Here is a 26,820-nt window from a genome sequence, read left to right as displayed (position 1 = left end):
CTGATTTCATACTTATTTATGGTGAGTATCCTGAAAAAATTCTAGTTAAATACATTTGTGAATATAAATAAATATCACAGAGCGAAGTGTGAAGAGAAATGAATTTGTTGCAAATAAAAATAAATCACACAGAAAATCATTGAACCGTTCTCCAGGTTTTCATGAAAACTTTTTTTTTTTAATTCATTTGTTTTTGTTTAATAAAATATTTCTTTATATTATGCAAAGCAAATATCTTTAACTGTAGCGCGTGAAAAGACTTGTCATCCATTACAACAGCATTAGCATAAAAATTTCCAACAATAAATTTTATTCATTAGCCATACTAATTAAATTAAATTAAATACGGTTTTTGTTCCTGTTCCCAATCCCCAAATACATTTTTAAATAAAACATTGACACTTTGGGGTTTTTAGCTTTCGCTTTGTTTTTCTGGTTTATTTGGTAAAATTAAATCAATATCTTCATTTCATTTATACGTTTTTTGTTATTACCTTTTTTCAGATATCATTTCTTAGAAAAACGAACATATTTTGTTTCAAATTTTCAGCGTTGTACAACTAGAAGAAGAAGAAAACAAATATTGAAAACAAGAAGATGGAAAATTATAAAGAAATCTTCTTAGTATGTAAGTAGTTTCCGCAGCAGATCTTCTCCAGGATCTTGACTGTCCGCCGCTCTCACCCATCTTCCTCCTCATCCTTACACTCATCCTTCACTTTCCACTTTCCACTTTCCACTCTCCACACTTCTCTCTTCTACGCACTCCTCAAACCAGCTGTGGGGAAGTAAAAAAGATGTACAACAATATTATTAAGACAAATGTTAGAGAAATGCTTTCTCTGCCACTAAAAGGCCGCTCAAGTCATGGTGTTGTTCTTGTCTTAGCGCCGATTGTTGATGTCCGAATGCCAATTTTAATTTGACGATTAGGCAATTGTTGAAAGAATAATGTTTAACATAACTATGTAGAAGGTGTATGATAGAAACCTGCAAGAAATAGACAGCTTAATTAAGATGAATCAATGATCACCGTGTTAGCAGTCAACTCACCGTTTTGTATAAAATATTATGGGCTTCATGTTTGCTTGGGCATCAATGCCGAAAAAATCAATGGGGGAGAATAACTATGATAACTAATCCTTAAATGGTATGTTTAATAGCTTTTTACACTGCAAAGACATTTAAAATGGTTGAACGGGTTAGTGAGATATACATTTTATCGTAGGCAATAATATATTGAACAACATAATAATAAAATAAAAAAAACAATTTAACAGTTAAAAAAAAGTAAAAGATTGCGGTGTTAAAAGAACTACAGTAGTTAAATGATTTGAAAAATATTTAAAAACCAGAATTTTGTTAAACTGTTTTCTTTTCGATAAGAACTTCTCCAAAGTTTTTATTTAATTTTCGATTGGCCAATTAGTGTTTTTTTTTATCAGACAAGAAACAAACATAGTTCATCATTTTTAGATCGCTACTGGAATACGCAAATAATTTAACTATTATCTTTACTCAAAATATTTCAGTGTCATTCTATGACTTTAAGGCCTCCAAACTCGAATTTTGACGTGCCAGATAGTAGTTCGAGCTATGGGAGATCGAATATTTATAGTTTTTACCATCTCCTCATAAAAACGCAATGAACCCAACAAAAAACAAAGTGCCTGTTTATACTGTTAAAAGTATATTTACTTGATTTCTATTATGCCCCGGATTTTAAGGTATTTACATATAAATTTCTCCAAAATCTTAAGAGGCATTTTGTAAAAAGATCTTGCTAATAACATTCCTAATTATTTATTTTGAAAAATCAAAATACTTGTCTTAACTTGAGATGTTTTCAATTTCCCCCAAGTCATATAAGACATTTTTTAAAGAAAACTTTATAATCTAAGTTTATAATTTTTTGGGCCAAAACAAATAATAATAATAAACAAGATCAAAAGAATAAATGTTTCAATTTTATTTATTTTAATAATGTCTTTTTTGATATTGTACCATCCTTCTAAAGAAGACTTGATCTCTTTTTCTTTCGGGCATTTTGCCCAAACACTGTAAATAATTTAGAAAATAAAAATACCAAAAATATTGTTTTGTGTTTTTTTTTTCTTTTTTAAAAAGTTTATTTTCATTATCATTTATTGAGCTTAGTCTCGGGCTATGTAAATTGGATTTTTAAAAATTAAATGTAGGTTTTTGTTAGATTTTTTCCACAATGGCGGAAATACTGGTTATAGAATACGTAATAGTAAGTAGAAAGGCAACTTAAGAGTACAGAAACAGTCTCGTGTCAAAGAAAGTTGCAAAAAATGGATGAGAGTACAAGAACGAGGAAAAACATTTAGGCAACTTACAAGAAATTGTCGGTGCCGGTGGCGCGGCGTTCGCAGCTACAGGAACCGATGTTGCTGGTGTCGTCGATGTTGCTGCTACTCTGACCGCTTTTTGTTGCTGTTGTGGTTGGTTGTTAGTTGTCAAATGTTGGTTGTTGTCCTCTTCATCATCATCAATGTAGTACGTTTTGTTATAGTGGCCAATGCCGCCACCGCCGCCGCCGCCGTTGTTGTTGCTGTGGTGGTAGTTGCTATGAGCAATGTTGCTGCTGCTGTTGATCGTGGTAGTTGATGTCGCCGTCTGTTGCTTGCGCTTGTGTCCGGTTATGCTTAGAGCAGCCGTTAGACTGGAAGCGGCATGCAGGATCGAGCGCTGGTTGAAAATGCTGTTGGAGGCGGCCGCCGCAGCCGCATTGTTGTTCTTCCGGAACTTCTGATGATGATGATGATGAGCTGGTGGCTGTGGCGGCGGGGGCGGCGGCTGCTGATGCGGCGGATGCGGATGTAGCGTTGGCGGTTGTCACGAACATGCCACCTCCGTTGTGGTTGTGTTGCTGTTGGCGCTGCCATTGTTGCTGCCGTTGTTGTGCGGCTGTGGCGGCTCCTGCTCCACGTCCATCTCGGAGCCGTTTTTGCCCGAGCTCTTAAAGCTGGGCGCACTCATTTGCGCCGCTGTGGGCGTGGTGGGCGTTCCTGCCGCCATATCGCTGGAGGCATTCGAATTTTCCTCTGTCAGCTAAACAAACAAAAAATGATCATGTTGTCAGAACATTCTTAAGGGAATAGCTATAGCAACTTACCGATTCGCTGAGTCTGTGTATCTTTGCTCCACTATCCCGACCGCGATTTCCACTTGATGGCTGCTGACCCGGCGGCAGTGGGTCCTGCGATTGGGCCAGTTCCGTCGAGAGTCGCTTGCGGTTGGCCAGCAGTGTGTTATTAAAATTATTGTGGCTCTCCATGGACTTACGCTCTCGCTTGAGGAAATCGGAATCTAAGTAGAGCGATAATTGCTTGCGCTTTACATGACGGGCATCAATCGTCATGCCCTCTTTGAGCATTTTGATGTTTACCTGCAATGTTGATAAAAAGATTAACAACTGGATATAATTTTGTAGGTTTACTTAATGTACTCACGCCATGCATCATCACGTGCTCCGTAAAGTTCTGTATGCTCTCTGTGAGGTCCACATTGAGGTTCTCCGAACGCTCAAACTCCAAGCCGATGAACCACATGGAGCAGAATGGCGCCGAAGTAACTGCAGACTGGCTTCCCTGCGATTGCTTCAAATCGTCCTCATTTCCACTGTTGTTCTGCGAGTTGTTGGCACTCTGGCCCTTCTTAAACTCAAAACACTTGGGATTGACGTGGGCCAAAGCAATGTGGGGATTCCGCTCCAAGTTGCCAATTAGCAGACGCACCTTGGACTCAACCAGGCCGCACCATTCCAAATGGTCGTCGGCCGTCTGCGAATTGACCAATAGCACGATAAAGTGGCGGTATCTGTAGAAGAAGCTGGGTGCCTCAAACAAACGCTCCCACGGAATGCGGCCCAGCATGATCTCATCCGTGATGTTCATGCCGCGATTGAACTCGGTCAATATGACCTTCTTGGTGGATTCCGACACATTGAATGTGGAATTTTGTTGGGGGTACGCAGGCGTAATGATGGGCATCAGATGATACCGATCCGAGGCGTTGACTCGCGGATCCCAGACCTAGAAAAGGGATCAAATGTTAGTTTATCTACAAAGCTTGTGTAATTTCATCCGACTTACTTGAAATCTCAGATTGACGTTGTCGGGGTGCTTGAGCAGCACTGGGTTGGGCCACTTCCAGCGCGAGAATACCAAGAAAAACTTGTGCACCAATGTGGCAGCTGCAGCATTCGGATACAGCTGGCACGTCCTGGCCACCAGCATGGCCCAGGTCACACCGCCGAAATAACCCAACGAATTTGAGTATATGCCGTGTTCTAAGTGGGCAAATCAAACATATTAGTTATATAAGATAATTATTTGAAGAATCGTGTAAAACTTACTCTTTGCCCATAATTTGATGGTGCGCAGGGCCAGTCGGAAATTTTCAATGTTGGGCACCAGAGCCAGGATTTCGTCAGTTACACGGCAGCCGTTGAGGCTGCGCACCGAGCGATGATCCAGGTTTCTCAGAAGGTTATCATCCCGTAAATCAAAATCATCGGGTATCTCTTTAAGGGACAGACGAGCAAACAGCAGATCTATCTCGATGCCATCAAAGTTCATTTTGATGACTGGTACGAAGGCCTCCTCCACAGAGCGGCACTCGGTGACCTCCGGCTGCTTCTTAAGCACCTCGAAGAAGCTCTGAAAGTAGTCGGTGCGCTCGATGTTGCGCGGAGCCACACATAGGGCGTCAATATCGGCGCCCTTGTGATGGACACCCAGGCGGTACGAGCCGAATGTGTAGATCTTGCCGCCGAGCTTCTCAGCAGCTGACTCCGGCATATTCTTACTGACAGAGATCTCCTTAACCCACTGTTTGACCAGAGTGTTGAGCTTGGCCAGGATCTCCATGCGGTGGTTCAGCTCGTCCTGGCTCTCGAAGACGTTGTACGGCTCCAGAGAGCCGCGCAGCTCATCAGTGCGCTGCAGATCCTCAGCCCTGGGCTCGGCCAGACTGATGGCCGAGGTCATGCCCAGCTGCTTGGCGGGCGGTCCGCCCGAGGTAGAGTTGCCATTGTGCTGATGCTGATGGTGGTGCTGCTGGCGATGTGTTGGTTCGGAATTCCACATGCTGTCTGCCTTCGTTTGAACTTAAAGTAGGGTCCTGAAAACGCAAATTTAGAGTGGTGTTAGCTGACATGATCATTGAGATCATTGTAGTTCATTTACTCACCTATCTAGGCTTAAAACGTATGTTGCAATTATACTTAAGTTTGCTCTCCAAGAAGACAAAATGGAATATGCGGTCTTGTGGTTCAGTTTACGATGCAGCGCTTAATAAAATGCTGTAAAGATACAACATATAGATCATTTTTATTGTATTCTTAAATTTATATAAAAATTGATTGTACTAATTATACAAAAAGTGCCTAATCTTTATGACAGTTTTGTGCTTTTACAAAAACAAAAAAAGGGAAATTACCAACCATGTTATGATTATAAAAAAAATATATATGAACACATTATTAAGAACGCAAAATATATATCTCTCATGACAAAGCGGATTATAAAAGTTAATCACTCAATATTTGAACTAAAGATTTTTATGGTGCGTCATTTCGATTTGTGGAAAACACTTTCATCACATTCTAACCGCCAACGATGTTACTTTAAATCTAGAATTACCTTATTTTTTTTACTGTGTAGCTAAACAGTTAGTGGACAATTGCAATTTACTTTCGGGCTGACTAAATGCAATTTGTAAGTGAGATAAGATATTTCAGCCACTGCCGTTATATACGAAAAACATAACAATGAATCTCGCGTCCCATATGGTCACACTGGTACCCTTAGCCTTTGGGCATAAACAAATGCGTAAAACAATTAACAAAAAATTCGCGGTTGAACTGCGGGAGGAGTATATTCGCTTGGCGTGTGCACTTTAGCAGAATAATTGTGACAATGACAAACATAAACAAAAGAAAGCGTATTTAAACGGAATATTTGCCAACCCCCGCTGCCGCAGGTAAACGGTACTCTCATACACCCACACAGACGTGAACGACGCACGCACCGCATACATACACGCACGGGGAAAAGTTTTTGTTTTTGCTTACCTGCGTTGCTTCTTCTGATTCTTGGCCTGCTCTTGTTGTTGTAGCTGCTTCAAACAAACGCTGAGGGTGTGTGTTCGAGTGTGACGTGTGTGTGTGTCGTGTCCGTCCGCTGCATTCGTGAGTGCATATGTATGTATGTTTATTAGAACTTTTGGCAGGAGAGTGTATCCCATTCATGTGTTCTTGTTGCTCCGGCTTCTTTATTCGCTCGTCTCCTTTTGCGACACTCTTCACATTTCTTCTTTCCCGCTCCCGTTCACCCCCTCCCACTCTGTTCAATCGCCTTTTGAGCAAAGCAAAACTCGCGTTTTTATGCTACGTGACGAGCTCTGCTAAAACTGACGCACACGCACACCGATATGCATATGCCAGTTGCCAAAACGCAAACACAAACACTTTTCGCCCACTTTTGGGGCGTTGGAGGCGACGGGGGGACACTGATAACGCTGCGGGATCGACGCGCGGGGCGGTTAGTGGGCGGCAAACATGTTTCACTATCTTTTTAGCAACTGATTTGCGCGTTCTAGCAATAATTAAAATGTGTAGCAATCGATTGAATGCTTACGGTAATCGGTATCGATGCTCTTGGCGCATAGGGATGGCCGAGTTTCGGTACCAAGAGAGGACAGCGGGTTCGCGATAGATTACTTACGCGCGCCTATTGTGAACGGTCAACAATCTAATAATAAATTGCGATTTAAAAGCACTTGGTTTTATTAATTTATTTTATTTGTAACATGTTCGGCTCATTATTAAAAATTTATGCTAGTCGGGGCTAAAATTTTGTGTTAAAGTTATTCGAAACCAATTAATTACTATGTGTTCCTTCATTTAATTATTTATTTAACTGATTTTTGTATTACCATTAACTACGTTTTTTAAGCCATACTTATTACCTAAAATCAGTTGAATTCCCAATACAGTTGTCTCAGGCCCAAATCTGACCATCTGCTTATTAAAGATTTTGACAGATGGCATAGTTCTGCACCTTTGGTTTGGGTAAAATCCCTTCAAAAGTTTTGTACCTGATTTAAATATCCCTTTCAAACGGGATTCAAGTAAGTGAGTAGGGTTTCTCATTTAAGGCAACATCAGGTAAATAACTCAACAGTTCAAGCTAATTAGAATAATATTAAACAGCCATAAAACAGCTATATATATCAAGAAGTAACTGGATAAAAGTTTAATGGCAAAATGTTAAAAATTAAATCAAATCAGATACATTGAAATGTTGTCGTGTCCTCATATTTGTTATTTTATGAGCGACATAATTATCGCCCAATTGAATTAAACATTTATAATTTAATTTGAATTGTTCCTTTAAAATTCCTACAATTTAGAATACCACAAATTAGAAAATACCAATATATAGATTCATCATCCCTGAATTCCGCCCATCTGGCAACTCCACAAACAGCTGTTTGCTATCGAAGTTACAGAAATAAAAATCGGTTTTTGGCATTTTCGCATCGATTCTGTTTGTTTACGAGGAAAATGCAGAATAGCCATCGAAAAGCGCCGCAAAATGTAACGCATCCGGCGAGAACCTAGCTGTTGACCCAATATGATTCCCTGGATGCGCGAGAAGTTCAACGAGAAACGAGCCAAGTGGCTGGCGCGCAGCAAGCGGAGCGGTGCCTCTCCAGCGGATGAGAGTCCCCGGAGCAGTAGCCACAGCCACAGTCACAGCCAGCGGACGGATGCCAGCGATGCGGAGAGCCTCAGCGGATCCTCGTTGAATGTCCACACGGCGGAGTCGGAGACGCAAACGGATGGCGGGATAACCGGCCCCCATTCCCGGCCTCTCGTGGGAGGAGGAAGCTGTGTCCTGAGGACTCCATCGCCCGCTCGCCGGCGACGAATGCACCTAGAGCTGCAGCTGCAACGGCGAGAGGAGCGGACAGAACAGCAGGCGGAGCCCCAGGACTCGCCCACGCCCACTCAACAGCAGCAGGCCAATGCGTAAGTTGACAAAATAACGAAAATGCTCAAGTTTATCCGAGTGCTTACCCCAAATATATATTTGTCTATTCGAAATTCTCCGTTGGATTCGCTCGCACAACCGACCTAAATCAAACTATGCAAAAACTGCGCAGTTTGTTCCTCAGGTTTGTACAGCCCAACAAGCTTCCGTGTGAACCCTTTTTTTTACCTCTTTCATTGGAAACCTTTTTAGAAAATCAGGCCATTCTAACCGACCAAACAACACCACTTCGTCTGGCGAGGCAGAGGATGCCACCAAGCCAGGCGAGTCCATTATGGTGCGGGTCATCTGCCCCAGTTCCCGCGTCCTGGTCTTTAAAACGGACGTCAACAAGCGCCTCAACGAGCTGAAGAGCGAGGTGATCCTGGAGCTAAGCGACGATCCCGAATCCATCCAGCTGTTTGCCCCTGACGTGCGGCATTTGAACCCGCGTTACCGTCTCTACCGAGCGGAATACTTTGGCGGCGAGCTGAACGAGACGGACACGCTGGCCCAGCTGAAGGTGCGCAACAATGAGACTTTTATACTCTCTCCACGTCGCAACACTCTGCCGCAGACCGTATCTCGGATTCGCGAGGTGCCCGGTCCCAATGAGCAACTGGTGGAGAGCGCCACGCGATACTTACCCATGAACTGCAGCCAGCTGCCCACCATCGACATCAATGAGATTTTCCAGCAGTCGAACGTGAGCGCAATTTTCCATACCCTTATGGTTTTATTTACCCAGCTATGTTTTTAGATACAATACGATGTGCGCAAGGTGCTGATATCGCTGGCTCAGGCTTCGGCAGCGGTTATAGGAGCTGGTCCCTATGCTCCGCGTCTGATAGCCATGTTGAAGCAGCGTTTGATTAACCGCCGTAATCAGCAGGCGGATACGCTGCAGTGCCTCGTGGACATGGGCTTCAAACGGGAGTTGGCCGCGTTTGCCTTGAAGGCCAACAACGGCATTTACTCAACGACGATGGAATGGCTGATACAGAATCAAAACGAGGAAAACCCGCAGGAACCGCCGGCCATGAACATGCAGCACAGCCTTTCTTCCATCTCGCCATCCACGATTGTCACAAATAATGTAAGTAAAAAGTTACCAACGTATATATATATATATATATTGGAACTTAACCTTTATTGCGTTAAAGGAAACTATTGAAAACACCGCCGCCTTGATTGAGATTGTACGAATCTACAGTCACCGGGACTCGCCGCCCAGCGATGAGATTGTGGAGTCGCTCACCGAAATGGGATTCGAGGAGACGGCCGTGCTGGCGGCGCTGAAAAAGACGGGCAACAACAAGGCCTCTGCCTGCGAATGGCTGTGCGACAATCGCTCGGGCAGTGTTATTGAGCTGCGCGAAGGATTGGCACCCGACTCGCCCATCCTGAAGGTGATTCTGGAAATGCCACAGGTCCAGATGACTCTCAGCAATCCCAAGACCTTTTTGGGTAAGTCAACCTCATCAAAAACACTTTAAATCAATGTTAAAAATGTTTATTTTTCACAGCCTTTCTGGGCATACTGGAGAACGAGCATGCGATACGCGTGTGGCGTGGCGATAACGACACAACCTCGGTCATCACACATATCCTGCAAAAGTACCATGAGGAGAAGCATGTGCTGGGCATCAACCAGTTCTACACGAACCGCTGGTGAACGGTGCCGCTAAGTGGCTTAATTATGAGATTAACCAAATTATATTTATACATATACATACACAATCACTCACCCGAAGTGCATGGCTGCAGCTTGGTCCATTTTGGGACCCCCATTATACATTGTGTATGTGCCCGTATGTAAAGAGTATTTTTGTAGCCAAAAACCATGAATGTAAACCGCACAAAGCCAAAGATGCAATCGCTTCGCAAAGAGCACGCGACTGCACTCTACAAACGCTTACCGATCAGTACGAAATGCATTATATACATACGTCTATATAAATATTATTAGGAACTAGTTCTAGTCAGGCCTACATCCTACGATTCTATTAGGCTAAACACTTACTCTATTCATCTAGTTTGCTAGCTCATCTCGGCCATTTGAAATCGCACTACAGTTAGCAAATGTCTCATACTTCATCCCACAGATACATCTCGTCAGTTGTAAGCGAGCGTACTTGCGGTGATTTCAGAGCGTTGTAATGTCAGGTTGTTAAACGTGTCGCCTGCGAAACCATCAACTTGAACTCAAAGTATTATTTTGTAAACCAATTATTCAATTTGCATTGTTTTAACAAGAGGCAAATAAATCAATTAGTTTTTGATACAAAACAGATAAAAAAATTCAGTTTTTATTTAAGGTGTTAGACTTTATTGTACCCATTAATCGTAGAGTAAAAGGGTATGTTGTTTTCGTTAAAAAGTGTTGTTATATGCTACACGTTTTTTGAGTTTATTGTACTGTCACCCAATTTCCGTTGTCTTTAAGCCAGCGGGTATTTCCCGAGCTGGGGTTCCATCATTTGGACTAAATAACTAAGGTAAGTTAACTATGCATGACTCAAGTCCCTACAAATTTACCACTGCGTATGAGTAATATTTGCAGATACTTTAAGGCGAAATGAGTCACTCGTGAAGATAAGTCGATGGCTATTATTTTGCAATCCAGAGCATATGTAAAGTTAAACAGTAATGGGAAACATTACTCTCGGTCGTAATTTGAACAAATTGAATTGCTTTGTTGGCAGCGCAGCTTGGATCTCCGCAGTAGAATTATTTGCTATTGCAATTTTATGTATTACAATTCATTTTCTATGCGGCCGCACATTTTTCATTTCATTATTCCAGCTGAAAATTCACATAAAACAAAAACAGCAGCACAAAACTTTTCTATTCAATTGTTGCACATCCTTTTTTCCGACATATTTACCATTTTTTTCTTGTAGGTCCGTAGGGTGAAAATGAGCAGAAACATTTTAATTTATGTTAAGCGCGTTTATTAAGTGGTTGTTGCAGTGGTTGTGTATCCATGATATACATTTACTAGCTGGTGGCTTTTAATTAATATTTGCGCGCAATATCTGAATTGTTTAGGAAATAGATGCGGGCAAAGAGCAAATTATTTATGGTCAGCTCGTGTTTTTATTAAATGTTTGCGGTTGCATGTTGCATCTGCAACAAAAGCAGAGCGGAACGGAAGCGTACAAAGTATCTGCAAGCTTCGCCTAATGGCCCTTGGCGATGGCCATGCAAATCTATCTCTAAAAATTGATGACGCATGCAGCGGGCGAGGTTGGAAATAGACCATAATAAATCATCTGGACCCTTGCTAAGCGCTCCAGGCTAATGCACTTAGAAAAATATACTATAATATTGGTAGTATTTTTGGTAGTTTTTTCTCCAAAGAAGACCAAACATCCTTATTCCCAGTATTTTATCTTTCGGCATTTAAAACCTTTGCTTGAATTTTCCCTCAGGTTCAGTACAAAACCAAAATTTTAAATTTTAAATTTGGGTTTTGCTATGATAAGTAGGCTAAACGATTTATAAAAATGCTAGCAAACGTTTAAATTTAACTTATTTAAAGACGCCATTTTTATTTGACTGCACAAAGGTATAAGAATATTGATTAAATCGTATTACTATATTTTTTTCTGAGTGCAAAACTGAGGAAAGTGGAGTGATTGCTCCTGAAAGTGGCCAAGGCAAATGAGTTTTTGATATTATCAAAAGACGAAATGCATTGACAAGGACGACGGGCGATGAACATCTCCCAACTAATCCTCCACCGCAGCTAAAGTCCCCCGCCATGAGTTGCCTATAAAAAAAACATCTGAACTTCAGCTGGAGTTTCGAGAGGGTAGATGTTGATGGTATTATATAAGCGTCGTGTGGCTTTCGCAATTTCCGTTGCATATTTGCAGGCGCCGCAAATTTATGAACAGCTTTATATATCGACGACATCACACCCCCGCGAAAAAGCGAAACAATGCTGGAATCTGATTGGAACTGTGAATAGGAAGGACCTCCTGCCAAAATTCGCAATTTGTATGAAAATGAAAATGTTTTGTCATTTCGCATTCAATGATTTAAAATTCCTGTCGCATGCGTTTTTGGCGAGCTTTCCATGTTTATATTTGCCATTAAAGGCAGCAAGCCGAATAACTTCATCGAATGGCCCTTTAAAAAAATTGCATTTAATATGCATTAATGGCACCAGCACCAAAGCAGCGGCATTATCCTCATCAGCATCCCAAATCGAATGTGTATAATAAAATATTTAGATTGGAAAAGACATAAGACGTGCCATTGTAACTTAGCCGTAGGGCGACATATAAATGCAGGAAATAAATGAGGACGTCATAGCCGCAATACCAATTTTGGATCATCTAACCAGGTACCATAAAATAAAATTCATCTCAAGGACAGAAAATTATGCTTACAATTTGTATTTTTAAAGATAGAAAATATATATATAAAATATATATATAAATATAAATAATAAATAAATAAATATATTTTATATTTTTATATTTTTTTATATATTTTCTATAGAGTATATAAAAGTATCTAACAAAATATTTATTCTTTGAATTAAATGGTAAATTTAATCCTGAATAAATACAAAACTCAATCTTTTTAATTATTCAGTCCCATTTGAGAAGAAGTCAGATAATGGTTGTTAACAGAGAGACCCTTAGTATTCAACCGACATGGGTTTACCCCTCTGAGCCAAAACCTCCTTCATCACGAAATCCTCAGCCCAATTAACCATTTAAAAGCGAATCGAACTCCTTCATTAGCAAACATTGCCCAATTTCTACCCTCGTCGCAAATATTTCATTTATATGCCATAAATACTTGTATGAAACTTTCAACGCGACATGAAAATTAAACGAAATGGCCTCCCATCCCCCACAAATACGATTTCCTATATCCTGAAATTGTTTGTCTTTACGGGTAGCAAATAAAAATTCTGCTTTAACGCATGAAATCACACAAAGATACTAAAAATTTGAACATGCAAGTTTATGTTGGCCAAACGGCATGGCGTCTGCGGCAAGGATAAAATGTCCTCTAAATGGGCGGAAGTGGGTGGTGCGTGGGCAGTGGTTGCGGGTCGCACAGACAGCACACACATGCATACCAAACAGCAACAATAGTAAACAAAGCGCCACAGTTTATGACGCAGTAGGCCAACGTCCCCCAGCCTCATAAATATAAAAATTAGTTGCCGGTCAGTTAGCAAGTGGGCGGTGGGCGGTGGGCGGGGTCGCATCGGTCCGTTTCGCTTCGGTTTCGACTGGAAGGCCACGCTGGCCGCCCACAATTAATTAATTAGTTCAGTTGACAAAAATTGCGGTGTTGCCCGATGGGCGGAGGTCGAAGGGCAGTGAGCTGGGTTGGGGCGTGGCAGGGTCCTGTGGCTAGCCCGGCATGTGCCTGTGATTGGACTGGCTTACCCAGGAGCTGTTTCACGAGAGTATGTGTTGGCGAGTGGCTAAATGGCTGGCAGTCTAATTATGTTCATGCGTAACTGGAACTATCAAAAGAAATAACTTTTGGGCTGCTAAATATGGAATATGTAATTTAAAAGCTTACACTGCAGAGATTTATAGATTAGCAACAAACTGTGTGCTTTGCACAAATATTTTATAATTTATTTATTTATTTATTTAATAAGGTTGGAATTTATCATCCTGCCACTAAAAGAATGTATATAGACTTTGAGTAAAAACCTTAAGTTTAAAAGTGCCCTTGTTTTTTTTAACATAAATAATGTCAACAAATTTTAGTTTGGTACTTACAACATTTTTATCCATGAACAAATTAAAAAACACCTATCTGTATTCGTTTACTATAGTTTAAATATTGTTCTGTATATGTCAGTCAAGGTTTTTTAAGGGAAAATACTTGAATGTAACTCAACTATATTTTAATTGGTTTTATAAAAAATTAACTTACATAAAAGTAACACACATACAAAAAACAAACATCAAAATCTAATTTGAAATCACTAAAAGTGATGCTTTTGCAAATTACCAAAAATATCTTAGCCTAGAATTGTTTACCAATTCTATCCGCATAAACCTACAGCTCATGGTCATGTGAGTGTGTGGCCATATTTTTGCACATGTGTGAGTGTAACTGTTTTGGGCCACTCGTCCTTTGTGGGTGTCATTTCAGTTTCAAGGGTCGTGGGGCAGCCGGCGGTCAACTGTTTTCATAAGCGTAGCAAATATTTTCACAAGGCCAATTAGTGGGCAGCCCCCAGTTGACCGCATCTGCTGAGAGTTTTCCCGCCCCTTGAGCCCCTTGAGCCACCACTAGACTCTGCCCTTGCATCCTTTTACTCTGCTCCATCCTAAGTCCTTTCGTCCTTTCTTCCTTCTTCCGTTTCCGCTCAGCACAGTTATAAAATTAATAAAAAGCACCCAAACTTTCCTGCTAGTTTCTGGTTTTTTTTTTGCTAACCTAAACCTAAACAGCTGATCACATTCTGGTTTTTGTCAACGGCTTTTCCGTGTGACGCAACATACTTGCGAACAAAAGTGAAAAAGTGAAAAAGGCAAAAGCAATAAAGTTTTCAATTGTTTCTTTCGCACTCCATGCAATAGTTTTCTCCGGCTTCTTCCTCTTATTTTAGTTTTTACAGAAAGTTTTTTTAACTGGCGCTGACTTTAAGTGCAATTCAGTGCCGAGGACAAGGAAAAAAAAAACCTCAAATGAAAAAAATGAATGCTATAAAGTTTTTCCCACTTGCCGCTGACTTTTCCACTGTTCTATTCTGTTTTGCGGCTGCCACATTCGTTTTGTTCTCGCCAGTTTAAAAACGCATTGCCAAATGTGTCACACAGAAGTTATTGTTCGTGTTGTGCTTTTCCCCCTGGTCCTTTACCGTTATTTCGCCTGACAAAATGCAAGTGCCGTTATTTCAGAGGTAGAGAGAGAGAGTGTTGCGGTTGCTTTGTCTCCTGCAATGCACATTTTGCACTTGACACGAACGAGAAGGAATGGGATGGATGGCAGCCACGAGTCGAACGGTACTTAGCGGGTCAGTGCCCACCTCTTCCTCCCACTCCCACTCCCAGTCCCACACCCACACCCTATCACTCTCGCATTCATTTTTCCCAGGTGATGCCGCACAAAGGACTCAAAAACAAACTGTTAAAAATGCAACTAGGTTGAGTGTCTTAATGCGTGGCTAAACGTCGGCATTCAGGCCCTTTCCATTTCACAAAGTATTCATTTTAGATGAAATGTTTTTCGGGTGGCAAAAGATGTGAAAGGTGCGCCCTCTGATCTTTCGTTTACCCTTCAGTAGTATGGCTTATTTGTTCACTATACAATGAAAAAGGTTCTTCAATCATAGAGCCACATCCTTTTGTTCTAATAAATGTGTAACATATATACGGGAAAGAGAGAAAATAAATTTTAATTGAGGTCTAACGTTAAACCTAAATGCAATAGACTAGCACAACATTTTGCGAAATTATTGTAACTTGAATTTTTAATTAAAAATTGTTATCGTTAAATAAAGTTAGAATTATGCCTTGTGCAACAGAATGTTTATCATTGTGCTTATATCTGAAATAGTTTGCGTTTTTGAATTTAGTTTCAAGTTAGAAGGAAATGTATATTGTTGGAAAAAACTAATAAAATCTTAAATATATATCTATATAGATTAAACATAAACCTCTATTTTATGCTTACGTGAATTTTTCTTTATATCAACTCTACTTACTTTAATTAGTATTTAAAAAATAATAATTAGGACCAGTATGTGTTAATTCCTGTCCAACACAGAGTGTAAGTAACAAGCTAAATCCGTCCATCACCTTCAGATGCTTTTCAAAAGAGAGCTTAATAGAAATCGTTTCCCCAATTTTTTGGCTTTTTAAGCCGATCTGACGTTAACAAGCTGGACTCACACCGGGCCATCGATACGGGGTCCCGTGACGGATTAATTTTTAATGAGCCAGTTAGTTAGAAATTAATGAGGCAGAGCGCAACAAACCGCCCACCGGGCGCCCAACCCTCCTTCCCCGCCCCCCGGAAGCGGTCCCACGTGCCTTTCCGATAAATCATCATTGCCAAAAGCCAACGGCAACAAACACAATGAAATACAATTGCAATTTCCCGTGTCCAGCGCCTTCCTTTCTGGCCTTCTTGCCCTAAATCCTGACAAATGAGCGAAATTTCATAGCTCAAAGGATATTAACGTGTATTAGCACGAGACGAAGGCGAATGCATTAAGTCAACTAACTGTGGTAAATAGAGGGGAATCAACTGGACGACGATCCTTCGAGGGCACGTTGCACGCAGCATCAAATTTGCTGCTTCATTTATAAGGATTACTGCCCCGAAACAGTAAAAACTCATAACAAAATTACTTGCAAGAAATGCAACAAGCTCAACTATAAGCTATACTATATACTACCACCCCCTTTCTGAGGGTAGGAAACGCGCACTGTGGGTGAATGTAATTCTGGGTGGGTGACTGGACAACTGGATGGGTTTGTCCTCATTGCCTGGCAAACAAAAAATATGCATTAGTTTGCCAGTTGTACTCCATGATTACAAGTTTTTATGCAGCACTTCTCGAGGGTTGACTTTAAGAGGCTTTGAAAAGTCGGCAAAATCTATATTATAGCGGTTGGTGGTAATCAATCAAAATATATATGTGAAAAGCTGTAAGTGATAGACTTTTCAGGCTTATAAATGAGCTTTATTAATAAGGAATTAATCAACATATTACTCTAAAAAGATTTCTTAATTGTGTCTTAAGAAGTTAAAAAGTTGTTGTAGGGTCTCATAAATCATAGCCTTTCTTTTTGGTAGATATATTTACCTTTAAACTTGTTTTTACTATCTTAACATTGAAGTTTATATAGAGTTCAAATCTGACAGATGACTAAGCCATTTCCCCTGGGAAACATTTCCAAAAAGTCATCTTTGCCGACACCAAATTACTTTTAGTAGCTGCAGCTATTTTTTGAACCATTTAACAATATAAGAGGTGAATGTGAGCCGTAACTCCATTCGGCATACTGAAAGTAGCTGCTTGTCAGGTGTTGTTCGCTTTTCCCATTTGTGGTAGCGCCATTAAAGTCAGCCAGGATGTCAGAACACGACGATGACGCTCCCAAGTTATTATAATTAAAGTCGAGTCTCAAACGACTGAAGGAGTTTCGCTTTCTTCGCTTTCTTCGCTTCGCCTTTATTGTTTCCTTTCATGGAGTTTTGTGAGATGTTATTTGAAAATTCGTCGCTGTTTGTGTGCTGTTTGTTGTTTGCTGTTTGCCATCGTCGTTTGTTGTTTACTGGCGCAAGACAGCCACAAGAACAACAGAGTGTTGGGGCCAGAACAACTCAACAGCTTGGCTTACAACGGAAACGGCAACAAGCAACATCAGCAGCAACTGCGTGCTATATGCCTTTTTAACTTGATTTAATGAGTGCAGGGAACGACATCAACAAGAAAAATGAAATAACTGTCATTGAGGACATGAGAAAGGAAGCCCAGATGGGGGATAGACAATGTTTCTCCGTTTCTCAGCCGAGTTCTGATGAGCTGAGCTGTTGGAGTGCGAGGCTGCGCTACTTAACTGGCAAGCCAGCGAAGGGTCTGTCCTTTCTGTGTCCCAAGTCCTGTCTCCCCAGTCCTGGGTGTGGCAGGGCGCAATTATGCAGCAAATTAACGCTTTATATTTATTAAAAGGAAACCCAAGAAAATGGGCCTGGGCGTGGCCCTCTGAAGAGAGGGATGAATGTGTCCATACGTTGACTGTGAATTTCCTTTGACAGTTGGCCAAAAAAAAAAAACACGGTGGTAAACAGGAAAGTTACCCCACTTGCTAAAAGCCTATCTATCAGTCTCCTTGTTGACGATAGAGGAAATTAAAATCTATGGTTATTGATATTTATGGCGGAGTTTGGGAAGCAAGGTGGAGAAACCACAAGAAACTCTCCAAAAACATTTCTTCAACCATTTTAATCAGAAAAAGCGGGCAAAAAGCGGACGCAACTACGGTTATGTGTAATATCAAAGGGTGTTATCATGTTCATGCTGTCTATGATTAATTGAACATTCGGTAGCTGCCAACTATCTACATGATATCAGAACGGTATATATGTAAGACATTTCTTATTGTTAATATAAAAAACAACATGCTTATGATAGTTAACAGAAAGTTAATTTAAAAAAAAAACCTTCATTTATGAAAAGCTTTCTAAACCTATGCGTTATGTTATATTTTAAGAATCCATTTAATGCCAAACTTTGAATCATCACTTCGATTAGTCACCCTTAGATTCAGTCTATATTTTTGCGTTTAATTAACATAGTTCTTATTTATTTAAGGTATTACACAACTGCACAGTTCTACGAGATGACACACAGGGCGCACTCCTCCAATACACAACAGGCGCCCAGCAGCATGCAGCATTCGGCGTCACCGGCTCCTGGAGGGGGTCCTGGCTGATTGTAGCCGGGCTGCTCCACCACCACCACCGGTTGGTTGTACATGGGCGACGGTGCTATCACCTCCACGGGGGGAGGAGGTCCCATCACATTGATCACCTCCACGGGCGGCTGATAATACGGATCGATCACTTCCACCTGATATCCTGGGTTGTACATCCTCTTGCCTTTATTTCTATTTTTTGCGATTTAATGGGTTAAAGTGGTAGCTAGTAACTTGTATTTGGCCTAAACTGTTCAACTAAATGAACACCGCTCGGTAACGCGCCTTTAACTGAAACACCGATCGGAAATGGCTGGCGGTTTGGTGGAAATATCTTACTCATTATTATCTAAAGCCGGTAGGCATTTGATCAATGCTCTGCCCTGATTACGAATTTGTGTACACGCAAATAACATTGAAAAAGCCGCACAGTGGGACAAATTTGAATAACTACTACGAAACACAGCCAATTGCCTTTGAATACGATTTTTCGATAAAACTAGCAAGAATTTGACTAAGAAAATGTTTTGAAGAAGAAAATAATCCGTTAAATAAATCTTTATTTGCTCTAAGCAAAAGTCTGACATAGAATACATCTATTTTGTAAATATTAAGCTATTGAATGACTAAATAAAAGCTAGTAATCTTTATTTCTGTTTACTGCCCATTGTCATCTGAGTTAGGCACGAATCGACTTCCGTAAAAGCACAATACTGGCAATTCCTTTTTCATAAGCAAAACCAGTTTTTCCAAGTTTTTCATGTTATGTTTTTCAACATAACATGTGTAGCTTTTCACAGAGAACTTGAAAAACAGGTTTAAATCATAACGACATTTATTTAAAAAAAACTTTACGATTTTTAATAGTTGTGTATCTTTGTTTATCGTAAAATCAGAACATTTTACCGAGTTCACTTAGATACAAACACCACGGTTTTCCGGCAGGCGTATCACTTTGCGTATGAGTAATATAGTTTGGGCTTTAGATAAACGTTTGGCCAAGAAAGAGCACGGCCAGAAATTATGTTAAATGAGCAGGCCAACACTTGGAAAAGCACTCGCACTCGTGGTCGCACTCCCTCCCACGCAATATCCCAAATGGGAAACCCTCGTCAAAATATTTGGGGCGAGAACTCTGACGCTGCGGTTGCAATTCAAGCGCCAAGAGTCATAAAATCCTTTATCAAATGAGAGCAGCAGGCACATGGAACCGGAGTTGGCAGCACTCTTGACACATTTTCCGCTTTTATTGGCAAATTGAGAAACATATAAATAATAACTCGGAATGTGAACTAACTTTGAAATGATGTGGTGAGCATTGCCAGCCGAAAAGGATTGTCCCTGTTCGGGCGCCATAAAACTACAAATTTTTGTGGCATGTTATTAAATTTGGCTTTTTATTATTATGTGGTCTTTTGACATTGAGATTTATGTAAGACAATATGTTTCCGGCGGGCCCCTCTCAAAAAAGAAAGCAGAGTGTGAAAGCAGAGCACAACATTATTTATAACAAATCGTAAAATTTTATTGCACAAAAACACTGTGTAAATTGTGTGGCCACCATAGACATAGAAAGTTAATTTAACGTAACGCATTAAGGGATCTAAGGTCCTTTGTTTGAAGTCATCTCTGTTCCGTCTCCAAATGTTCTTCACATGATGGTGCAACAACAACAGCAATCGCCACATCCGCAGCAACAGGGGCAACAAGGGCAGCAACAACAGCCCTTTTCTGGGGGCGGTGGTGGGGGTTGAACGATTACCGTGGTCGCTGGCTGAGGCGCCACTTGCACCACCTCTACTACGCGCGTTCTGTGATCCATTTTGCTATCCGGTAGCCTGGTAGTTTATTCTATATTAAATGCCGACTTGTTGCACCGCACGCGTTTAGTATGGCACTGGACATAAAGACGGATTGTGTTATTATAGCCGCGCTCTCGCCAATTTGTTTCTATTACGCTATGAGTCTTATCAGTAGATAAAGCCACTCTGGAACTCTTATCAGTTAACAGCGATTTGTGTGAAATACCCAGTGTTTCCAGGTGGTCTAAACTTGGTTGTCCAACTAGCTTTATGACATTGGTATAAACAATACATAGTTAATTTATTACAAGATTTTGTTGTTAAATTTACACAAAAATGTTGTGGCTAACGTGAGTACATTCATTTCGTCATGCATACAAATTGCTAAAGGCTGATAAGGCTACTGATAATTTTATCTACTTTGTTTTATAATGTCTTATCTGCAGTCTTCCAAACTACGTCATTGAGATCTCAAATTGCATTTAAAAATAGTTTAAGCTAACCTTAAACTTGAGCTCACTAGTTTTGAAGGCAATTATTTTAGCGATAGATGTTTAGCTATGCCGCTCTATTTGCATTTTAGTTTCCATTTAATTTGGAGTTGAATTTCCACTTTAATTACACCTCAGTCTGGTGCACTCATTCCCCCACGACTTTATCAATTGAATGACTCACATTACACAAACTATCAGGGGGAAAATTGAAACACGCTAATGTCGCATAATGTCAAATGGGGCAGCTAATTATATATGCCACCTTATCTGAGCACTCACAACTATATCCGACGACGCACTTTGCATTCGAAACCAGCCATCCAAGTGGCCCCATCAGCATCAGCATCAGCAGCCATATCAATTTCGGGGCGAATAGTTCCTCGTTTGATATCATAAAGCGGGGATCTCAATTAAAAATTTCATCCAACTCCGCAGCGGGGCGTTACCTTGCTGAAATTAATAAAAATATATATTTTTGAGCGCCCCTCGTGCAATGGCGATGATAATTAGTGTACGTGATTCTATTTACTTCGACTGGGCCCCCAAAACCCCGATGGATCCATCCCATCAGCATCCCCTTTCGGCTGGCAAACGGAAAGGGGTCGACGGGTCCCTTAAGCCAAGGGAATGTCCTGTGTGTATGGAGGGTGTAATATGATATGCGCGTAAAAAATATAGTACGTGTGTGCGTGACAATGGCAACAACGTGCGGCAGATCCCTAAAAAAGGAATGGGTGGGCAACATCGGTATGGGGCGACTGGCCTGGCGAAGGCCGGGTGTCAAAAATGAAACTACGCCTGTTTGGAATTTTAAAATAAGCAAATGAGTTTTAACTTGATGAAAGCAAGCAACAACAACAACAGCGGCAGTCGAAGCTGACGCTGAAGCAACAGAAGAGCCCATAAATATTTATAAACTTTCCCCTGTCATATAAATACAGGGTCATTAGTTGGCTTGCATACCTTTCACCTTCTCCTCGAGGATAATAAAAACGAACTAGGCGGCAATTTGAATTCCTCTACTCTATATAAGCAGTCAACTAAGTGAGTCGTTACTTTCCTTCGAATTAAAGAACATAACTGAAAGGTTAATGGGGTTCAAGCCTATTTATTAGTTGGAGCAAGGATTAAAACGTGAAAAGTTCAGATATTCTCAGAAATCTAGGATTTTGAAGGTTTTGGTGTATTAAGTTAATATATGAATAAATACTATACAGAATTAAGGATTCTTGAAATCAATGAAATTAGTTTTATTGTTTTTAAAAATGCCATTAAGAATAAGTTTAAGTTAGGGAGGCACGAAAACAAGCGATTAGTTTAACTTAGGTCAGGATCAAGCCAATTCGTTTTTATTTTTACAGAAACTATTTAAAATTAGTCTCTATATTTTCAGGACAGTGGTGCTTACCAATGAAAAAATATTTACACGATAAAATAAACTATTAGGAATAGTTTTAACTTATTATATAGCTTTAACTTGAAGACTATAACAGTTGTTTAAAAAGTCAGTGAGAGAAACTTTCAAATAGAGGCCCTTTAATAGAGTATACGCAGCGTTGACGCCAAGACTAACGGTTACTTGAACTGAGGTCAGGACCAAGCCTATCAGCGTTTGTTTCTGTATAAACACACGCACATATAATATATACACAATACATATAAAAATGATAAAGCAAAATGGCGAAAAGTGGCAGTAAAAAATAAAATGCGCTGCCGCAAAAGTGCCATTTGTGGCATAAACACATGCGCGCCAAAAACTTTGATAAGACAAAAGCCGAGCGAGTCCACCGAACCAGGTAGGTTTTTGGGTGGTAGGTGGGAGATGGCAGATGGGAGGTAGTGGGTGGTAGTGGGTGGTAGGGAGTGAACTGGCAAGTGGCAGGTGAGGCGGCGAAGGCCGAAAAACTTTGCCAAGTGCGGCGGCAGCGGGAAGGCCAGAGTGGAAATGTCCCAAGAATGAACTTCGTCGTTGGCGCGCAGACCGCAGTGTGCCACTAAATGCTGCCACTAAATGTGTGCCAAGTATTATTGCAGGTGCCAGGTGCCTATCTGAGCACACGTATGTAGATGTGTGTGTGTGTGTGCGATTGTGTGTGTGCGATTGTGTGTGCCAGCTCTCCGCCGAAATTGCCCAAGGAGCTGCTCCTTGAGGTGTTCACCACGCCAGGACTGGCATAAAATTAGCACAATAAAAACACATAAATGCGGCACAAAAACATGAAAATCCACTTGTTATAATTTAATCGAGTTGATAGAATTTTTACGACACCCTTCTCCAGGTATACGTTTGTGTGTGTCTCGCGCGGAGCTTTGCTTAAAATGTGGGACAAAATAAAAGTTTTAATCACACGTCGCCATTTTATTACTGGCCATGAAGATAGCAAATGCATTACGAACCTTACTTGGGATAAGCTTTAGTTTAAATGTTAAGTGCACAATACCAAGTAAAACCACATGGGTTTTATGGACACAGGACAACGCAAATTAACTTAAGGTGAAACAAAAACTATTTTCGGTAAAAGAAAAGACGAAAATTTTTAAATGTTTGCGGTCACCAAAGAATTTTTCTTTTAAGAAAATTTATATTTTAGCCGTATTTATACCGAGTAAAATTGAAAAAGATTAACCACGTTTAAATATCTTTTGTGATTAATATTAAGAGGCACTTATTAACAATAGTAAAATATTAGTTTGGTGTGCAATAAAATTCAAGGATGTGTGTTAACATTTGTGAAATATTTATTTTCCATGTGTAAATTTACTCCAAACAATAGCGAAGAAAATAAAATAGTTGATAAAAAATAAAACTACACCTCAGCTGGGGCCTGAACTGTATCTTCGTTATCCGGAGCACTAACCAAGGAGTGGGTGGCCACGGATTCGGCCTTGCTCTCCCGCCGGGCCTGCATTAGGGTGGCCCGCTTGTTGATCGAGTCCTCCGTGTTGCACATCATGCAGGTCTCGATGAAGAATGTCAGTTCCCGACTTTTGAGTTGTTCGGCGATTGGCAGGGCATCGTCCAGGGCCTCCCTAGTCTGTTCCAATTTGTGCAGAATGGCATTTGCCTTGACTATTTGCACAACGCTGAGAAACTTCCAAAGATTGCTATTGCAGTTCTTGCTCTCTATGGATTGAATTGAATATAAAATAAGTGTGTGAATATGATTTGACAAATTTATAATTTTCTATTGCTTACCTTTGATAGCCTTGCGAGCGTTGAAAGCACACTCAGAATGACGTCCTTGATCTAAATACGACTGCGAAATCTGGTGCAACAAATAACACTTTTCGATTGAATACTTGGCAAAGACCATTCGATGTTCCAGGCGAGCAGTTAGCTTTCTGTGAAGTTTGGGTACATTTATGGAGCCCTTGCTGTGTTTAACAACCAATTTTAAACTTACTTAGCCCTTATGGTGGCGGGATCGTTACCCTCAGGCTCCGGTTGTCGATCTCCAAATGTCAGCGATACGAAATCCTTTGTCCTTTCCACTGGCAGACGCAGTAACCTAAGTATGGCGTTACTTACTTGGGAAGAGAAGCCCTTTGGCACTCGGAGTTGTTCGGACAGAGCTAATGCCATTGTATTGTACACCTCGTTAAGGAACTCAAACTTCCAGCACATCACACGGGCCGTTTTCAATACCACATAGGTGCCCATCAGCTCCTCCACGAATTTGGCCAGTTGCTGTGGGATTGTTATTATTATTATTGTTTTCAAAATAAATTTCAAAAATTAAATAAAAGATTTTAGTTTAAAAATACAACATTTTTTCATGTTGATCTTGACCTTGCTAATGTAATGGTATAAACCAAATATGAAACCCCCTTTCCCCACAACCAAAGAATTTATAAAAGGGTTAATCCTTTTAAATGTAAATATGACAATTGTGTACCGATTCCCAACTTACCGGCACCTTCTTAGCCTTGCGAAGAGCACGAATTCGTTTGAGGGCATGGTTCATGTTCCGATGTGTCTGATACTGCACGCGGAATAGGTAAGCCTCTCGATATCTGTCGGACATGGCCTTATTGTTGTACTTCAGGTAATTGACCAGGTAGAGTGGGCATCGGGATTGCAGCATTTTCTGCAGACGGAAAAAAGGCAAGGATTAGGATCGACAGCTGGAAACACCAGGTTTATCCTGACTTACCATAAACTTGCGAACAATCTCGTATTGCTTGCTAGACAGATTTTGCAGGAAGTAGGACGACTCCTTGCACTGGGGCAGCAGAAGGTTGGGATTCTTGCAGAGCATCTTCATGAAGAGCACGTCGATCCAGGAGTCGTTGATGTACGACTGGTGGAAGATGTTGAAGGCCCTCTTCCTCCGTGCAATCTCCATCGGCGACAACATCTCTTCCGGGACCTCCGGAATACTCTGTACATCGCACTTGCCCTGCTCTTTCAGAACCTTCCACAGGGGTCGACTGTCGACCCTTTCCTTTTCCTTGATCAGGTCGTGCACAATGTTCACAGTCTTTAGGTTTTTCGTGAAGAAAGCTGACATGGCCTCACCAGTTACATCTTTGATCACTCCATCCACCTAGTAGGAAGGTTTAAGACTTAAATAGGATCCAAATAAAAAGCATTATGGATGCAAACATGACATCCAAACAAGTAGTTTCCACTATTAAGAGCCATAAAACTTCGGCCAGCCCACGTTTATATAGTAATCCTGATCAAGAATATATACTTTATACTTTGCAAACTTCTAATGGGAACAATTGTTAAATTTAAAACCATACTCAGATCTTTTTCGGTTGGATTTCTTATTTTTTTTAACTGATTATGCCAATTCTTGTTCTAAAAACTCACCACCAGCTGACGCTGAACGAAACTTTTTCTCTTGTTGCCAATAAAAACTCTCATGTTATTGTGCATTTCGGCCTTGCTGTTTTCAAACTGATTCAGTTCGTACAGCACATCACAAATGTCCAAATTGATAATGGCCTTCTCTTCGCCATCCACCTTAAGTGCGAGCTCTGTAAAAACACAACAAATTTAAAAATTAAATAAATTAAAATATTAAAATACTATAATATTAAAAAAAAATACAAAAACCAAATGTATTTAAAAAACAAAGTTTGTGGGGCTTATGTCATCTCCCTATATCTAATACGTTAATTCAGATACTAAGATGATTATGATTATGATGATTAATGATCCAAAATAATAAATTAGAAAAATAAATGACCTTGCAACTAGGTACAAAGCCGTATTTCGCAATATGCCTAAGTTAAAACCGCTTAAAGACTTACTGGCAGCATCCCGGCTGTCGGCCAGAGCTCCTAGCATCTGGGCAGCCTTCCTCTTGCTCTGACATCGCTTATACAGGGTCATGTGATCCATGGGCTCCAGGGCAAGGGCCTTGTTCAAATAGTGCAACGCGAAGTTCTCCCGGCGGCGACGTGAATAGTAGGTGCCCCAGTCCCTGTAAATATCGTGAAGCACCTCGTCCGACCAGTCTATCTTCATCCATATCGGGACAGCTTCGTCCAAACTAGCCTTTGGCACCTCCACGATAGACGCCATTTTGTCTTGTTTTAAAAATAAATAATATTAAAAAGTTGGCAAATATGATATGAATGGGACTTACCTGAATCTTTTTGTTCTGCGCCCTAACGCTGTAAAACTGTGATATGTGTAAAATTTGCAGTAAAATATAATTAAAATTGGGATGATAAGATGTACTACAAATTTAACAAAGGTTAAGACACATGTGAGTGGTATAGAATGTGATGGAATGATAGGGTGAAATAGATTTGTTTAAACGAACATAAAATCAAAGATAAGCTGATTCAAGTTAAGTTATTATACAAGATATTTGTTTTTTTTATTTAACAGTTCCTTGTTTCTTTTCTTTTCCACAAATCATTTATAAAACAGACCTCAAACATTTTATTTGATATTTTGACAACAGTTTTCACTAAGTTCCAGCATTATTTAGCCAACTGTTTGTATACCTGGCCACAACTTATGGTGGCCCCATATTATTACTGTGGGCCTTCGTGTGCGGCAAATGGATGTGGCAAG

General features: G+C 40.5%; 4 protein-coding genes across 4 annotated transcripts; 1 reads left to right on the top strand and 3 right to left on the bottom strand.

The window, feature by feature from the left end:
* Positions 1-402: 402 nt before the first annotated feature.
* Positions 403-5,781, bottom strand: LOC108143562 (poly(A) polymerase beta). Its single transcript, XM_041707448.1, is given in 9 exon segments — positions 403-990; positions 1,054-1,172; positions 2,361-3,075; positions 3,140-3,412; positions 3,477-4,058; positions 4,119-4,315; positions 4,382-5,148; positions 5,218-5,329; positions 5,670-5,781. Coding segments are annotated over 6 exon segments (2,505 nt in total). The 5' UTR covers positions 5,115-5,148; positions 5,218-5,329; positions 5,670-5,781; the 3' UTR covers positions 403-990; positions 1,054-1,167.
* A 1,746-nt stretch (positions 5,782-7,527) lies between these two features.
* Positions 7,528-9,877, top strand: LOC108143595 (ubiquitin-associated domain-containing protein 1). Its single transcript, XM_017268118.2, has 6 exons — positions 7,528-8,062; positions 8,197-8,208; positions 8,277-8,769; positions 8,824-9,159; positions 9,227-9,530; positions 9,590-9,877. Exons 1-6 carry the CDS (start codon positions 7,665-7,667, stop codon positions 9,736-9,738), a joined length of 1,692 nt encoding a protein of 563 aa, XP_017123607.1. The 5' UTR covers positions 7,528-7,664; the 3' UTR covers positions 9,739-9,877.
* An 8,447-nt stretch (positions 9,878-18,324) lies between these two features.
* Positions 18,325-18,777, bottom strand: LOC108143329. Its single transcript, XM_017267649.1, has one exon. It carries the CDS (start codon positions 18,661-18,663, stop codon positions 18,406-18,408), a length of 258 nt encoding a protein of 85 aa, XP_017123138.1. The 5' UTR covers positions 18,664-18,777; the 3' UTR covers positions 18,325-18,405.
* A 4,723-nt stretch (positions 18,778-23,500) lies between these two features.
* On the bottom strand, positions 23,501-26,544 carry LOC108143331. Its single transcript, XM_017267651.2, has 8 exons — positions 26,384-26,544; positions 26,046-26,324; positions 25,603-25,769; positions 24,938-25,330; positions 24,695-24,871; positions 24,188-24,471; positions 23,980-24,125; positions 23,501-23,907 (listed from the first exon to the last, which is right to left on the bottom strand). Exons 2-8 carry the CDS (start codon positions 26,317-26,319, stop codon positions 23,591-23,593), a joined length of 1,758 nt encoding a protein of 585 aa, XP_017123140.1. The 5' UTR covers positions 26,320-26,324; positions 26,384-26,544; the 3' UTR covers positions 23,501-23,590.
* Between the last annotated feature and the right edge of the window lie 276 nt (positions 26,545-26,820).

The sequence above is a fragment of the Drosophila elegans genome, unplaced genomic scaffold (assembly GCF_018152505.1).
Source record: "Drosophila elegans isolate 14027-0461.03 unplaced genomic scaffold, ASM1815250v1 contig_183, whole genome shotgun sequence".
NCBI classification, from domain to species: Eukaryota; Metazoa; Arthropoda; class Insecta; order Diptera; family Drosophilidae; genus Drosophila; species Drosophila elegans.
Note: the sequence above shows the minus strand (reverse complement) of the source record. Positions and strands in the feature narration are given on the sequence as shown.

Coding starts and splice junctions, on each gene's coding strand:
- LOC108143595 (XM_017268118.2), top strand. CDS start 7,665: ATGATTCCCTGGATGCGCGAGAAGTTCAACGAGAAACGAGCCAAGTGG. Junction 9,160..9,226: donor CCACGATTGTCACAAATAAT/GTAAGTAAAAAG, acceptor ATTGCGTTAAAG/GAAACTATTGAAAACACCGC. Junction 9,531..9,589: donor CAATCCCAAGACCTTTTTGG/GTAAGTCAACCT, acceptor TATTTTTCACAG/CCTTTCTGGGCATACTGGAG.
- LOC108143329 (XM_017267649.1), bottom strand. CDS start 18,663: ATGTACAACCCAGGATATCAGGTGGAAGTGATCGATCCGTATTATCAG.
- LOC108143331 (XM_017267651.2), bottom strand. CDS start 26,319: ATGGCGTCTATCGTGGAGGTGCCAAAGGCTAGTTTGGACGAAGCTGTC. Junction 25,770..26,045: donor CGACAGCCGGGATGCTGCCA/GTAAGTCTTTAA, acceptor GTGTTTTTACAG/AGCTCGCACTTAAGGTGGAT. Junction 23,908..23,979: donor CGCTCGCAAGGCTATCAAAG/GTAAGCAATAGA, acceptor TTCAATCCATAG/AGAGCAAGAACTGCAATAGC.